General features: G+C 43.3%; 1 protein-coding gene across 1 annotated transcript; it reads right to left on the bottom strand.

Annotated features, from left to right (window-relative positions):
* Positions 1-13,459: 13,459 nt before the first annotated feature.
* Positions 13,460-16,603, bottom strand: KCNE4 (potassium voltage-gated channel subfamily E regulatory subunit 4). The gene is made up of 2 exons (XM_039236820.1): positions 16,530-16,603; positions 13,460-15,956 (listed from the first exon to the last, which is right to left on the bottom strand). The coding sequence occupies exon 2, from the start codon at positions 15,928-15,930 to the stop codon at positions 15,421-15,423; it is 510 nt and encodes a 169-aa protein (XP_039092751.1). The 5' UTR covers positions 15,931-15,956; positions 16,530-16,603; the 3' UTR covers positions 13,460-15,420.
* Positions 16,604-17,506: the final 903 nt, after the last annotated feature.

Below are 17,506 nucleotides of genomic sequence, written 5' to 3'. Positions count from 1 at the left end.
GTGATTCCTCACTTGTATGCAGTGCCCAGTTCTCACACAAGTGCCCTCCTTAGTACCCCTCACCCATCTAGCCCACCTGCCTCCATCAACGCATAGTTTGTTCTCTATCATTCAGAGTCTCTTGTGGTTTGTTTCCCTCTATTCTCTTTTTACTCCCCTTCCCATATAAGGAATCAGGAAATTAATCCCATTTACAATTGCACCAAAAATGATAAGATACCTAGTAATAAACCTAACTAAAGAGGTAAAAGATCTGTACTCTGAAAACAATAGAAGGCTTATGAATAATACTGAAGAGGACACAAAGAAATGGAAGAACATTCCATGCTCATGGACTGGAAGAACAAACATTGTTAACATGTCTATACTACCCAAAGCAATCTATAGATTTAATGCTATCCCTACCGAAATACCACCAGCATTCTTGGCAGAGCTAAATGAAACAATCCTAATACTTGTATGAAACCACAAAAGACCCCGAACAGCCAAAGCAATCCTGAGAAAGAGAAAACAAAACTGAGGCATCGTAAATTATGTTTTATCAGATCAGCTGCTCATACATTGACCAGAACTCTATGAGTGGAGAATACAAAAAGGTAAATGTCAGAATGGAGGAAGAATTCATCTAAGTCTAGAGCCTCTACAGGGTAGGAAAGATGGAGCGTCATGATGCGGAATCCTATGACTCTAAAATAAAGGGAGAGGAGTAAAACAAGTATAGGGGTAGAGAGAAGTAGAAGGAAATTAACATTTGATGCATAACTACTGTGTGTTAGACACACTTCTAGACACTTTACATTTATTTTCTCATTTTATCCTCAGAATCATCTACTGGTTAGATATTATTAATCCCATTACAATATTATAATAATAGCTGTATTATTTTACAGCTAATGAAACTATAGACTCAAGGAAGATAATAAATTTGTCCAGGTTTAAAGAGCTAGCAAATGGCAAACTGTGGATGTAAACTCATATCTCTGTGACTCCAGAGCCTGGGCATGTTTCTCTCTACTATAAATCTATCTGTAGGACTTGTGCTCCCCACATACATTGTTACTGTGTAGGCCCTGAGGAAAAAAAAGAATGGAAACACCCAAGTCCACATTTACCTCCTTCCCAATTTTGCTTTAAACTAATGGTTTTCAATTTGGTTTTAGTCACGAAAACTTGTCTTCAAAATAATTGTAAGCAAAACCCAATCCACCTACCATGATCCCAAGGCCTCTTCATGGAACGACCTGGGTGTCACATAGAAGCTTCTAAACCACTGCAGAAAAAGTGAGAAGAAATACTCGACAAAGAAGTATATATGAATGGCCACTAAGCACATGAAAAGTTGCTCGAAGTCATTAGTCATCAGGAAAATACATATGGAAACAACTATGTATAACCACTACACATCTATTTGAAAAGCTAAAATTTAAAAAACTAGGTTAACCAAGATATGGAGCAACTGGAACCCTTAAATATTTTTGATGGGAATGCAAAACAGTAGGACCCCTCTGGAGAAGAGTTTGGCATTTTTTTAATAAAGTTAAACCAGATCATTACCACACAAGACCCAGTAATTTCACTCTTAAGTATTTATCCAAGAGAAATGAAAATATATATCCACACGAAGAATTGTACATGAATGTTCATAGCATATTTGGTCATAAAGCCTGTAACTGGAAACAGCTCAAATGTTCACGAACAAGTTAGCGTGTAAAGAAATCGCGGCATTCCATACAGTGAAATATGAATATGAAAAGGACAATTACAGATACACTCAACAACATGGATGCATCTTAAAAACATGTTGGGTGATAGAAAGCAGACACAAAAGAGTATACTGGGATTCCATTTACATGAAGTTCCGGAAAAGACAAATCTAATCTACAGTGATTGAAAGCAGATTAGTGGTTATGTAATGTTGGAGCGTGGGATGGAGAAGACTGTGGAGAAAAGACTGTGTTTTGGTATTCTATATCTCACTTGCATGATAGCTTCTTGGTGGCAGAAATTCATTTAAACTGAAGGAACTGCACACTTATACAATGTGTGCATTTTTACCTCAATAAGTTTAGTTTGTTTAAAAATACCACTATAATTAGCAAGAAATTTCTGAGAAAGATCTGGGCACAATTATATAATCGCCAGGTGACATTTCGGTCCTTTTTTCTCATTGAATATTTTACTTCTTCCAGTCTCTAACTCAGCTCTGCTCCCTTCTACAGCCCCATGAAAGATGGTAACTCCATCTGTCTTGCAAATTTTCAGCCGATTTCATTACAAAAATACCCCAGGACCAAAGCCAGAGCTAATGAGCATCTTAGACCACTTGGAAGAAGAAAGGCTATTTTTTTGGCTGAGGATAATTGAGCTTCACTTCAAATCAGAATCTACGCTATTATTTTCTCTGTACTGAATCCAAATCATTGAGATTCCTGAAGTTTGTCCATGGTTATTGTCCACCTGATGCCAAAATATTCTGATGAAGAGGGAAACATTCAGCCAGTTGTGTGAATTCTTTGTCCTGAAATCTAAAACCCTCAGCCATCTGGCAGGAAAGCAGAACAGCTGAACAGTCAACTGATGCTCCTGCTATAGATTGAGAAGCCTTAAGAATTGTGCAGATAAGATCTTCTGCAAAAATCAAAATACAAAGACCCAATGTAATGTCCCTCCCTATTGATAAAGTGGGATCCCTAGCATTAAAATTGTGGAAGTTTGGAGTAAAAAGGAATCCTGTCCAACTGCCTCTGTTTACTGATAAAGAAATTGAGGCAGCTCCTATCCATCCTTTCAAACCTTGACCAACTGCCTTCTCCTCTGGGGAGCTTTCCTTCACTTCCCTCAGGCTGCTATCTGCTCTGGCTCCCACAGCTAACTACAAACACTTACCTCCTAGCATTCAATTTATCTGTTTGTGCATCTGTCTCCTCCACTTACATTGGAAAACTACCAAAGACTGGGGCCGAAAGCTCTGTACCCTAAAATTCTAGCACATAGAATGTTCTCAAAGGAGTGTTGGATGAACTTGGGGTGAGAATTCTTTCTCCATACCCATGTTGAAATGGTGGCAGTGAAATTCAGCAGAAAGTTCTAGACTTACAATTAGTCCTAAGCACTAAAATCTGAGGTTTTCGTGTTCTTCAGACAAAAAAACACCAGTAAAGCAAATGTAATAAGCCAGCACAGTTCTTGGTATGTAATATGAATATTGTAATTTAGAGAAATTAAAATACAATAATAAACATTGGCTGTGTTAATATCAACTTAAACATAATAGTATTAGCAACTAATGTTTGATTATTTACCATATACAAGGCACTATTCTGAGAAATATATGTTTAACATAATTGTATTTTGTTTATCACGGAAACTATATAGAACTTAAGGTTACATTTTTAGACTGATCCTTACATCTCCTCCACCTGTGGATAAATGAAAACAAAGAAGATGAATGTTAACTAAACTTATTGTGTTGGTCATTTTGCAATATAAACATATACCAAATCATTATACACCTTAAACATATACAATAACATGTATAAATCACAGTACATCTTAAATTTATACAATTCTCTGTGTGAACTATATTTCTTTTTTTAAAAAATTTTAATGCTTCTTTATTTTTTAAGACACAGAGGGAGACAGAGCATAGACAAGGGAGGGGTAGAAAGAGAGAAGGAGACACAGAATCCAAAGCAGGCTCCAGCCTCTGAGCTGTCTGCACAGAGCCCAACATGGAACTCAAACTCACAGACTGTGAGATCATGACCTGAGCCAAAGTCGGATGCTTAACTGACTGAGCCACCCAGGCTCCCCTGGGTGGGAGTGAGAAAATTTCAATAAGAGTGAGAAAATAAATAAAATGGACTAATAAGACAAAAAAATTTTTAAGAGAGAAAAAAGGAAAAGAAAATAAATAAAATTTTTTAAATGACAGTTGTCAAACTTTCCCTAACAATCTTTGTTTTCAGATTTCATGCCCACAGCCTATCATGACTTTCCATTTTTAAAAATTAGACTTACTAAAAAAACTGAAAATATTCTTTAGACGTCAAATTACTCTTCTATAATGACATTTTGACTAACAGTGTGAGGAACTAAAAGCATGCTGGTTACATTTCTTTCAGTAAAAACATGCACTTTGAAATCCTGAAGAACTGAGCTTAGAATGAATTTATATGAGGCAAGTGTTCCCAAACTTTGGCCCAAAATATTTTCCCTCTCTGTTGTCTGTCACCATGGAGCTGGAGAAGATTCTCGGTAGATAAGGCAAAGTATGAACCTGACAAAATGAAATCCAGTCAGGAGGACTGGACTGGAAATTTCCATAAAAATGAAAAAGAAAAACAAAGGAATAGGTTGACCCTTTCCATGAAAAGCTTAAATTCAATTCGATGTGTTCAATAGTAAGCCCTTTGGCAAACAAAATTAATGAAGATTCTTTTTTTCTAATTAAATATTATACGTATCCAAGCATTATCAAGGTAGCGTCTACTCATTAAAGTCTTAGTATTTCCAACCGTGAAAGAAAAAGTGTCTTATGTTTCTTTGAGTCATTCAGAGTACTGGAATAAGTACTCATACACAAGTCTTGTACACAAGACTCAAAAATGAGCATTTATTGAATTAATGAATGAATGAATTCAAACGATCTTTTCACTTTTTTCTAGTCATCTTACCACATCTACACTAAGTCCTAAGAGACTATTTCCCACACAAAGAGTGTCTGTGACCCTGTTTAAGCCTCTCCCAGTCTCAGGCAAGCATCTCAGAGTCTGCCTTCTCTTCCCTCCATGACCCACCTCATCCTTGACCCCTCAGAGCCCCAGTTGCTCCTCTTGACCATGATCTTTATTCCCATCACAGGAAGACCATCCTGGGGAACAACAGTCTCAATTCAGGGCTTCATTTCATTTCCAATTTGTATTACAATAGTACCAGTACTGCCCTTCCTCTGTTGAATGGTAATGACAAGACACTCAAGAAAATGGGGGGGTGGGGGGAGAGGCAGGTAGGGTTTTTAAAGGGTTTCACCTCTTTCCCAACTGATTGTAAGTGTCCAAACTCATGAAGAAATGTGAACTTTAGGTAAAACCTCATAGGAATGCTCCTAAAACAGAGAAAAAAATGATTGCATGATTTTACTATTGTGGGAAATGAAAGAAAACTTTATAATATAGAAAGAAAAAAATACCTGTGTTTGCATTCGATACATATGAGTTCAAATCCTCACTATGCTGCTGTCTGGTAATATGACTTTGGACACTTGGCAGAGTGTCCACATATAAGATGAATGTCACAGAGCCACTGAGGGACTGAATGAGATTACTAATTGAAAGAAAGCAGAGGGACATAAAGAGAATTCAGGAAATGTTAATTGACCTAGAACACAGATGACTTAAGAAGCAAAAGAAACAACCAATTTAAACTATAAACGCTAAACTCTGTGATTTCTGGTTGAGTTTCAGGGGTATGACTCAAGAAGCAATTTTGTTTTCCTCTTCAGTTGTACGTTCTTATCATATCTGTAATTGAGACAATGGCTGGCATGTAGTGTCTCTTACTTGGGGACCATAGAAGGCTACATAGAAGTGCAAGATGGGGGGCACCTGGGTGGCTCAGTCGGTTGAGCGTCCGACTTCGGCTCAGGTCAAGATCTCATGGTTTGTGGGTTCAAGCCCCGTGCTGGGCTCTTGCTGACAGCTAGCTCAGAGCCCAGAGCTTGTTTCAGATTCTGTATCTCCTTCTCTCTCTGACCCTCCCCTGCTCATGCTGTCTCTCTCTCTCTCTCTCTCTCTCTCTCTCTCTCAGAAATAAATAAAACATAAAAAAAATTTTTTAAGTGTTGGGGGGTGGGGTGCCTGGGTGGCTCAGTCAGTTAAGTGTCTTGAGATTTCAGCTGAAGTCATGATCTCACAGTTTGTGAGCCTGAACCTCGCCTTGGACTCTGTGCTGACAGCATGGAGCCTGCTTGGGATTCTACTTCTCCCTCTCTCTCTCTGGCCCTCCCCCTCTCAAAAACAAATAAATAAACTTAAAAAAACAAATTCTGCATTTTATAGATACTAATAATCTACAAGTCATCAAAAGGAAGCTTCTGCCTCTCCATCTTTCTATGGTTGACCTTCCCTTTCCGGAAAACCTCTGCTAGCCTGGTTGCTGGGCATTCTGCCATCCTGATTTTACTTTTGGACTGTTCCTACTCTTTCAGCCTCCAACCCCAAGAAGTAGCATTCCCTGAAGGAATGCTCTTTGCCCTCCTCTCTATTTCCACTCATCCTTGGCTACTTCAGCCACACTCAAGGTTTCAAGCCCATGAATTCCTGTGCATGGCTCCCAAACCTCTGTCTCTAGCCCCAACTTCTCTCCAAAGTTCCCATACTGACATTCCAAATGCTTTCTGGAGATCATGTCAACACCTCCAACTCAAAACGCACAATGAAATAAATCATTTCCAGGACTTACTACCCGTTTTTATTATTTGCACTTCCAGCCTCTCAGTTACACAGATTCAAAACCTTAGAGTCATTCTCCACCCCACTCTCTTCTTCATTTTCCAACCATCCACAAGGTGCAAGCCCTTGTCCATTTCAAGTTCTCAGCGTTTCCAGCTTCCGTGTCTCCACCGCGCCTGCCATTGGCCCAGTCCAGACACCTCTCTCCTGCCACCAGGAATCCTGTTTTCTTTACCTCCCTCTTCTATTTTCTTCAGTTCATCTTATAGGATGGGAAAAATCGTAAGTACCATAATGACAAAGACTGAGTCTTTATCATTGTACAACCAGTGCCCAGCAGGCGGCATCCTAAATATTAATATTTTTTAATTTACGTAAGCTCTGATCATGTGATCTTTCCTTCTTCTCTGGCCTTCAGTGTTTTCCCAACTAGAGAAACACTCTTTTGGATATATAATGACCCTGCTACAGAAAGAGATCTCAGAGAGTGCCTGGTGACATAAAGCAAGGGAGAAAATCTTGGGTTCTACCTGCATTTCTGATACCTATACAGTATTTTAGGAGACCGATTTTGGAAGAAGGGTAATGTGTATGGGTTTTGACCTCAGGAATTTGAAATGTTTATGAGATATCAGGTGGAGATAGCCACAGGCATTGGTGCTCAAGAGAAAAGTCTAGGCTAGATCTGAAGGATTTAGAGGTAGAAAGGCAGTCCAGCACGCTGTTGGGTGTTTCCTATGTGGAGACAGATTGTTGGGTTCAGATCCCATTTCTCCTGCTAACTAGCTGTGAGAACCTTTCAACGCTCTTAACTTCTCCTGCCTTCCTTTCCTCTGTTTTAAAATGGCTTTAAAACCTCTATCTTTTATTTTGTCATAAGAATTAGATATCATGAGAATAGTGCCTGGCACATAGTAAGCACTAGATAGGTTTTTGTTATAATTATTCATGTAATAATTGAGGATTTGAGCATGAATGAGATCACTCGAAGAGAAAATATTAAAAGAAGAAGAAGGAGGAGAAGACAAGAACATGATGAGAGACTGTCCTGAAGGATTCTGGCCCAAACTAGGTACTCACTACAAAAATGCTAATACCTAGCTCTGACCTTCATGAGGCTTATGATGCCATGGGAGAAAGCATAGCTTCTGTAGTTGAGACATGAGAACAAAGTAATAGGAGAACAAAAGGGAGAAAACTTTATAAAAGAAACAGAATTTCTCGATTGAAACACCATGTCCAGTTCTTGGGCAGAAGTTCTAAGTGAAAAAGGGAAAACAAGATGAGGGAAAAAGCATTCCTTCCATGTCAGGGCTCAGAATATAAAAATAATAATCAGTGTTGGTTTCTTGATCATCTGAAGCCCCAGTTTAGAACAGAACCTCCAGCATTTACCCACAAAAGTCCTTGCCCGGAACCTAAGAATGTCAGTCCTGGGAGCATCCTGCATTGGGGGCAGCCGGTGGGAGGGGGGGGGTGTTGGTAGAGGGAAGGTGCTGCCTATGACCCCCTCTGGTGTGGGGGTTAGGCTGAAACATGCAAAACAAACCAACTAACTAACAGCCAAAGCCAGTAAGTAAGCTGCAGGACAATTACATTCAACCCTGCTTGAATATTTCTCTCCTATTTATAGCTTCTTCGCCTTCATTAAAGTTTCCAGTGATGTCACATTACACTGCTTTGGGGGAATGTGTTTACTTCTGCCAGCTCAGATCCGTCCCCCCACAAAGAGCAGTAAGTACCAGGGTGGGGCCAAGAGAAAAGAAGCTACTTCCTGGCAAGGTTTGTGGCGCCAGAAAATAGAGAGAGCACTAGGAACTCCGAGTAGCTCAGGGAAGCTCAAGGTGAGAAGGCCTTCCACATCTTTTGTTTTCACTAAGCCATGGCAGAGACCTCCAAGACTCCACCCTCCATGAGGATCCTGAGCCGAATGTCAGGAAAGCTGAGCTATGATCCCAACTCTGCCCCTGTCTCCCTCTAAGGCTTTGAGCAAGTCAGTTAACCACTGTGGGCCTTCATTTCCTCATCATTAAACAGAAGGGTTGGGTTCGATGGTGTAGAAGGAAACTTCCATCATTCTGTGTCTCTCTAATATCATCTCACCTTGTATTAATCTGATGGGTGAGGCTTTGCTGCAATAGCTAAAGCCCCAACTTCTCAATATTTGCCATAGCTTATATTACTTTTTTAAGTATTTATTTCTTAATTTTGAGAGAGAGAGCATGAGCATAAGCAAAGGAAGGGGAGAGAGAAAAGGAGAGAGAACATCCCAAGTAGGCTCCATGCCATCAGCACCGAGCTTGATGTGGGGCTTGATCTCATGAACCGTGAGATCATGACCTGAGCTGAAATCAAGAGTCAGACACTTAACCCACTGAGCCACCCAGGTGCCCCTACCATAGCTTATATTATTACTACTTCACACAAAACCAGCTGCAGGTTTGGGCAACTCTCCAGAGCAATTGCCTTCCATGCATTACTCTTCCAGGCTGATTCATGCTCCAACTATTATTTACAGCACCTGCAACATATGGTCTCACTAGTTTCATGCAAGTAAGGAGGGAACTGAAGAGTCATACCTGGGCTTTTCACTGACTCTGCTGATATGTGACATACATCACTTCCACTCAGTTTACATTGACCAGAATGAGTCATAACCTTGACTGGGTGTTAGAGGAGGAAGGGCCTGAGAAGGGGTTGAGAAGTGGAAAATCTCCATGTTCTCAGAAGGCGAGAAGAGCCGGATGTTGGTGTATGCCAGTAGCGTCTACACACGGCCCCCCATCAAAGACAAAGACTAGTTATTTTTCGAGCTGCTTCATATGCACTCAGTTCTGACAGTGTTTTGAGATCAATAGAGAAGATATTGCTGTCTTTTACTGACGAGAAAATTCAGAAAGGCTGGGCATCAAATGCAATGTCACAAAGCTGCCTAATGTCTGGGATGGCACTAGATTCCAAGTCTCAAGCTCTCTCCTTCCTGGTGGTTTAAAGAATACCAGATTTATATCAAATGACCTGCACTGGAACCCTGATCATTTATGACACTGGACAGCAATTCTCCGAGTCTCAACTTTCATATCTACGGTAAGAGTAGCAGAGATCTACTTCAGAGTTTGCTTGAGAGGATTAAGTAAGATGATCAAAGGGAAAGCACCTATCACAGAACAAGGCAAATATTAAGTAAACACCACATTTTGTCTATTTAATTACACCGTGGTGTCCTCAAATATTTCAAAGACATAAACTATGTAGTCTCCCATCCAGAGAGCCCTGCACACAGAAGGATTCCACTGTTACACATTAACCAAAAAGAGAGTGATTTTTATTGGAACTCATCTCTGGGAAGACTTTGACCTCTTTGGAGCCCAAGCAGATGTTATATTTTCTCAGCACCTGGTGAAAGTGCCTAGAATGGAGTAGTAAGTGCTCAAAGCACTGGGTGACATGTTTGCTAGACATGTAACACGTGCTTACTAAGTACGATGTATTGTGGTTTCTCTTTCCTGTTTGGTGTTTTCATTCCTGTATTGTTTCTGTTGCTTTCATTCCTTTTATGTAATGGAGGGTAGCAAGAGAGGAAAAAGAGGGAGGTTGGGGAAAGAGATGCTATGGACTGAATATTTGTGTGCCCCACCCCCAAATTCACTTGTTGAAATCTACTCCCCAGTGTGACGGTATTAGGAGGTGGGGCTTTCGGGAGGCGGTTAGGTCATGAGGGTGGGGCCCTCATGAATGAGATTAGTACCCTTAAAAGAAGAAGTCAGAGAGTTAGCTTCCTCTTTTTCTGTCATGTGAGGATCCAAGGAGAAGTCAGCCATCCACACACCAGAAGAGGGTCCTCACCAGAACTTGGTCATATTGGAACCCTGATCACAGACTGCCAGCCTCCAGAATTATGAGAAATACATTTCTGTCATTTATAAGCTACTCAGTCTGTGATACTTTTTTATAGCAGTTGGAACAAACTAAAACAAGAGAGAACATGCCATTCACCATCTTTGAACAGGGGGTGGAAATCCATTAAGAAAAGGGTATGGCTATTGACGTGAAGAATTTATTTTTTTATTAAAAATATTTTTTAACGTTTATTTTTGAGAGAGAGAGACAGAGTGCAAGTTGGGGAGGGGCAGAGAGAGAGAAACACAGAATCTGAAGCAGGCTCCAGGCTCCTAGCTGTCAGCACAGAGTCCGATGCAGGGCTCAGACTCATGAACCATAAGATCATGACCTGAGTCGAAGTCAGAGGCTCAATCGACCCAGATACCCAAGTGCCCTGCTGTAAGGAATTCTTTAATCATGCCCCTTAGCAAGAAAATACAAGGTAAGAAAAGAAATTCCTAGAGCTGGGAGAACAAAATTTCAAGCCTGTAGTGAGTCAGGCAGGAGAGGACCAAAGAGAAGGAAGACGAGGTTGTGCAGGACAAAAAGACAATGTTGTCCCTGCGTCCGCTCCTCCATGCCATGAATGGAGGCTGCTGTGGCTTGGAGCTCATCCTTGCCTGAGTTAAGGACCAAATCCCACTTCCTAAATTTGATCTAATGATCCAGTACCGTGAGGCCATGCGTTCCTCCTTCAAACAAGTGACCTTGGCTGGTTATCTCCATGGTAACAGCTCACATCCCAAACTGTTCCTTCCTGTGTGGGAGGAAACATTGCAGAAATGGAGAAAGGCAAAACCAAACAGTAGTTTTTCTCTCTTATGACCCTTCTTCTTTGGCAAATCATATCCTTTTCCTGACCATTGAGGTCTCCTGAGGAAAACATGCACAGAAGAGACAGTTCAGTGACTTTATTTGCAGATGTCCAGCCAGGACACAATTTAAAAAGTAGAAGCCGGGAGCTGCTTTTCTTTTAGTTTCCTGTAGCTCTCAGGACTTCTCAGGTTGCTTCACCGGTCTTTTCATTAGCAGCCCCTCCACCCCCGAAGAGAAAGGGCAGCTTGTCCTCGTGGTGAGAGATGAGGTCCGAGAGGTGAGGTACCTTCTGCAGGGCATCAGAGCCACAGAGTTAGGTTAGAAAGCCAGATGGAATAAGACTGAGCCTCTCCTGCACCCCCATTCACACCCCACCTTCCTGCCGTCCAGCCCGTGCCTGAGTAGCCAGCCTGGTCAATGAGCCAATATATCTTCCTCGAGCCCTAGCCCGTGCCTCCTGTCTCATAAGCCATGACACTTCCAGTGATTTTCTCCAACAGGATGCCTAGATTTGGGGTAAAGCAAATGTATCCTCTGTCTAAACCTGGAGTAGTGGGGCACCCGGGTAGCTCAGTCGGTTAAGCAGCCGACTTTGGCTCAGGTCATGATCCCGCGGTTCGTGAGTTCGAGCCCCACATCAGGCTCTGTGCTGACAGCTCAGAGCCTGGGGCCTGCCTCAGGTTCTGTGTCTCCCTCTCTCTCTGTCCTTCCCCTGCTCATGCTCTGTCTCTCAAAAATAAATAAACATTAAAATAAATAAATAAATAAACCCAAAGTAGCAATTGCACTGCAAGCTCAATGTTCGGTCTGTTCCACAGCCTTCATGATCAAAGCGACATTCTGCAGGATGGCAAAGGACCCTTCCTCTGCTGACCCCAGGAAGTGCCTGTGTGAACACAAATCCCAATGTGGATCTCGAATGTACCATGGGGTCTACTTTCCAACCGGAATCATGAGCCACGAGTGCTCTTTCCCTGGCCCATTGTCAGCCTTTCCCAGTAGTTTTGATTCCATGATTTTGTCCACGAAAGAAAACGTTTTCCTCTGCAGCATCCCTGCCTGACTTTGACGTACAAAGGTGTAATTAGAACAGCCTGGAGCGAGCGAGATGATCCATTTACCTCATCCCTAACATTTAAGTGCTTTAAAGTATGTTTCTAATCTCCTAGGTGCATAGGGCCAAATTCTCTTCTCAGTATTTCACATGCATGAGTAAATCCACACAGACTAAACCCCTTGGGGCTTAGGTTTTGCTTAGAAGTTCTTTTTTTTTTTTTAAGAAAACAAATATTCCATTAAAACGACATAGTGTACTCTGCATATTTTTAGGACAATTAGAGTTTAGAATTCCCTCTTCTTCCGCCCCTGGTTAAAAAAAAAAAAAAAAAAAAAAACTTAACTCCTTCTTCCCCAAGAATGACATGAAGCCAGGATTAACTGAAAAGCTTTCTGTCTTTTCAAATAATGTTCTCATCTTATGTTGTCAAAATACCAACTGGTGAACTGAGATCCTTGATGTGCTTTGGGAAGAGTCCAAGCTGTTCTGTTGCCAGATAAACACTTTAGGGAGACAGTTATTTGTGAACCTCATGGAAACATTTGCTTGAAACAGGAAAGCTACACTCACAGGAAACAGAAATATAAAAGGAAGGCCCCGCTCTACCATCGGCTTGACTCAAAATGGGTCACCGGTTTTGGTCATTTTTCTTTAGCACTTCTGACTGTGTAAATAGCATCACAAAGGAGAGGCCGCAGCGCGCCGGACTCTGGCCAGACCTCAGCCTGGGCGCTGGAGCCCAAGCAAGACCAAGTGCGAGGAGCTAGACAGTCATGTGACTGGGACCGGAAGGAGCGCCAAGGCTGGGTGCTTCGCTTTGCCTCTAGGCTTATGATGCTGTATATCTTGCGACTCACTGCCGTGGCCTCTCGTGGATAATGTTTGCCTAACCAACATGCAAATCAAATGTTATGTTTGGTGGCGACCAAATTTGGAGCAACATCTTTACAGCACTTGCCAAGTCACAGCCATGTTCAAATTCAAGGGCCCTACAGCTCCCAGATTTAAAATGAGAAGGGAATAGAAGACCCATCTGCAATTTGTTTTTTATCCATGGCAAAGCATATCAAAGGATGGGGAAGCCCAGCCCCGCTCACTCTGTGATTCAGGCAGAAGTAAGAGATACCTTCACGCGGGTCTGACTTGGAAGATGATCTGGATCCAGAGACGGCTTGGGAAATGGCTGGCATGTCCTGGAAACTAGGAATTCTATTAAAGAATCCAAGATGGGACCCATAATTTCTTAGGGAAAATGTGTTTTATTTAAATTAAAAAATAGTGTGAAAATTACAAACTGTTAAATACAGAAGACAATTTTATACAACTTAATAGAATAAGAAGGAAGTATATACATCACTTTTTTCAGAGGCGCAGATAGACTTGCACCAAACTTCAGGATTAAGCAATGGAAAATGTGACAGTGCACAAGTCCGTCGCAGTAAAGTTTCAGAATTCAAGTGATTCCAGGCAAGGGGCCAAACTTAACTTGGCTTCTTTCACCTTAAACAGCCCCCTTTGGAGTAAATCCACACTGTGAATTTTAAAGTGAACAGAGGGCCCTTCCCGCCCCCTGAACATAAATTTCCTCTAGCACTGTGTTAAGGCAAACTGATAAACCAGCTCCTCACTCTTAACCTTTCCATGGGAACAGTGGTTATGGCGATCTCCAATCAAGGGAGAGTGTGTTTTCTTAAACACACAAAACAACAAAACAAAACAAAACTTTTTTTTTTTCTTTTTACTAGAATTAAATTTGACCTTTTGGTGTGTTTCTCTTCCTGCTTGTCTTCAAGGGCCTAATGGGCCGCTACAAAACTACTGACCACAGAAAAACGCAGAGACATTAGCAGGCATTCCTGAACATTTGCTTTTACGTTTCTCGTCTCTCGGCTGAAGTATTAACATTCTACTACCCAGGGAGCTTTGCAGAGTAAAATGTGGTCTCTGCCTCCCTTGGTTCACTGCTGGGGTAAATGACAGCATGACCAGGGTGGTGATTTGATTTCCCAGTTACATGTGTTCTGAGTCCCCAACTGCTCCTTTAAATAAGCAGATCCATTCTCAGACTGACTGGCCAAGTGGGAAATATTTTGTCCAAGCTTCCTCACACCAGGCCATACAGGATTTATCACAGAGTCTTAAAATCCAAAGACATCCTCCTGGCCCCCTGGGGATCTCAATTCAGGAGCCTCCGTGAAGGCAGTAAGCCTCTTGATGACATGCCCAGGACCACACAGTAAATCAGGGTCAGGGCTCGGGATCAGAAGACAGAACCTGGACCCCTGCTTTGTGTGACCTCTGCCCAAGTATGCCCTTCTAGGTCTCGGCTACGTGACGAAATGCCACATCGTGGAGGCCCATGTTACATCAGCTCCCAGCTCCAAAAACGAGGCTGGGAAAAAAGCAGCAGCAGAGCTAACGGCTTGGCCTCATTCAACCCCACCATCACCCCTTCTGGAAAGATCCAGAAGAGTCCCCTGCATGGCTATTCAGGGTGCAGGTTAGATTCTGGGGAAGCTCTTCCAACCAAGAAAACGTCCCCGCCAGCATGTGATGCTGGATGGTCTGAGGTCAGAGTTCAAGGTCATAGGTTAGACAAAGGGTCAGAATAGCAGATGACATTTTATAGTCCCAGCCAATGTTATCAGGCTTAAAAGTTGCTTTTTTTTTTTCCTTACAACATGCAAATGAGACAGGTTTGGATCTCCAGCTTTCTGCTATCAGAAGTCTTGCATCAGACACCCCCTCTAACCTAAATTAACCTCCAAGAGAAGTTCCATAGCCTATTACAGGGACACAGTTGAGGTACTTACAGTCAATCGGATCTAGAACAAAGCTCTAGGCAAATTAGCAAATCACAACTAATTGTGTCCTGGGCGTTGGACAGATGCCGCCGGAGTTACCCAGGGCATCCAGCAAGTCCAGCGACCTGCCGAATTCTGAGCCGGAACCCCAACCCCCAAGCCCCAAAGTCAGCGTACACACTGCACTTCTTCGGGGCTTTTCAGTGGCAAGTCTACATCACGGGCCAGGCGGCGGCTTGGACTCCTGGCCGCTGCCTCCGGCCGAGCCTTGTCCCCCACCACCCCCATTCAGGGGCTCGCCCACGGTCTCTTTAAAGTGGCCGCGGCATGCACTGCAAAAGTGAAACCAGACACGGAAAGTGTCCTTCCTCCCTCTGAGAGTGCTGGCCGATGGGGGGCCCCGGGGGTGCTAGGAATTCTGATGGATGTTCTCCGAGGACCCTTCGCTGCTTTCGTTGAGCGTCTCGGAAGTTTCCCCCAGCTCATCGTCCGCCCCCTCCTCCTGGATGGTGAGGTGCACGTCGGGTGTGGAGGACTCGGAGCTCACGCTGTCCCCTTCCATGGAGCAGAGGGTGCAGGATAGGGCAGGCGCCACGCTCTCCTGCAGCATGTTCAGCATCATGGGCACCTGCACCGACCTCAGGCCCGACACCAGGGGCAGCGGCTTCATGGCCTCCCCCCAGAGCCTCTCCTCATCTTTGTAGAGCAGCATGAGGCTGGACTTCTTCTCCCGCCTCTTAGACTTCATATAACCCAGCATGATCCCGATCAAGAAAATGCCGTAGAAGGACATGACCACTAGAATGTAGAAGTACTCGTTGCCGTTGCTGCTTCCGCCGCCCGGCACGTGGGACGCAAGGTGGCTGCGGGGGGCTGCGGTGCTGGGGTGCGTGCTGTTCAGAGGCTCCATCTTCAGCATTGAAGCAGCGCTCTCTCTGCCAGGGTCTGCGGAGAAACCTGCAGGTTAGACCCCTCCCGCGGGCCACGGCACAGGGAAGAGGCTGAGCAGAAGGGTCATGGGGTTGCAGTATCTAAAAGCTTCCAACTGCACCGGGCAGTAGCGGTAAGAAGTCCCACAAGCCAGTTAGCAGAGGTTAGCAATGAGAGGCCAGAGTGCAGGGGTGGGGGGGTGGGGGGAGGGAGAAACGTGAGCAGTAGTTTTCTTTTTTAGTGGATACATGTCCTCATATTTGCATTTCATAAAACGAGCACGTGAAAAGCATTGCCTTTATCATTTGAAAAGCAAAAGGAAAAACTCAGCGTAAGACAAGGGGGCATAGAAAAAATAACGTTTGAAACCCTGGGAAGCTTTTTCTAACAGAGCAGAAGAAAAAACAAAGGAAAGAAAGAAAAAGAAAAAAGAAAGAAAGCTTGCTTTTTGCTTCTTAGACGTCAACCTATTTTTAATTCAACCCCAAGTTTCCTTAGGACGAAGAGGAAAGGAAAACTTCATCTACTGATCGCGAGAAATACCCCTGTGGCAGATGTTTCTGAAGCAAAGTTGCATTGCTAACTTACCGAGGGCTGGCAAATTTCTTCCAAAGTCCCGAGTTGCTAAAAGGCCAAGTGCAAAAGCGTCCTTCCTCTGCGCGGGGCTCAGAGCTCTGACACTCTGCTGCTGGGATATATAGTCAAGAAATGCATTGTCACGTGTTCTGGGAGGAAGATTTACAACAGAGGTTGGTCGTGGCAGAGTGAGCAGTGAACTCAGAGCAGTGCAGTTCAGCTCACTGAACTTCACAGCTGTGCAAAGAGAGAGAGAGAGAGAGTCGGGGAAGCGGGGATGGTTTCTCATCCCACAGCCCAGATCCACAGTTTCCAGGTGGCCCCGACTATAGTGAAAGCCCATGGGGGGCGGGGGGAGGTGGGGGTAGAAGAATGTGCCCACTTGGAACTGTGACCCCAAAGTCAGCTCTCATTGAAGATTAGTTCATCTCCCTCTCGGAGAATAACCACGATGCCTTCCACAGGTTTCCAGAGACAGTCAGACACCATCATCTGGATAAAGGACAGTTGGAATCAAGGGCAGGGTTACACTGTCAAGAAACTAGGGCTTATGTTTCTATTCTTCCTAACAATGCAAATTTCATAAATCCTTAGCGGACCTTTCTGCACTTCAGATTCCTGGTCTGTAAAATTGTTGGATGTGAGGGCTTCAACATGTAGAGTTATATGAACGGTATGAGCTTTTGAATCCCTGTCAGCTTAACCATTCTAAGATTTAAGGCTGCCCGGGGCCGGACAGCCTTTTAAAAACACGGAGACGTTCTACCCAACTTCTGCATCCAGCTCATAAATGTATTTTTTATAATAAAAAATATTTTTATAATAAAAAAGAACCTTCCAGTTTCTCTTCCATAGCCTGCGTGAAGCAAAAATGGGTTATGGTGCAGGGCACCGTGGGTAGGTGCTGCTTCCGTTCAAGGGCACATAGCTACTCCTCCGTAACGTCACACAGAGACCATCTGCACATCTCTTTGCCATCTCTGGAGGGG

Source organism: Hyaena hyaena, unplaced genomic scaffold (assembly GCF_003009895.1).
Source record: "Hyaena hyaena isolate Hyena2069 unplaced genomic scaffold, ASM300989v1 scaffold_117, whole genome shotgun sequence".
Taxonomy (NCBI): domain Eukaryota; kingdom Metazoa; phylum Chordata; class Mammalia; order Carnivora; family Hyaenidae; genus Hyaena; species Hyaena hyaena.
The sequence above is the reverse complement of the archived record's forward strand: the minus strand, read 5'-3'. Positions and strand labels throughout refer to the sequence as shown.

Excerpts from the sequence above, each read along its gene's own strand:
- KCNE4 (XM_039236820.1), bottom strand. The coding sequence starts at position 15,930 with ATGCTGAAGATGGAGCCTCTGAACAGCACGCACCCCAGCACCGCAGCC.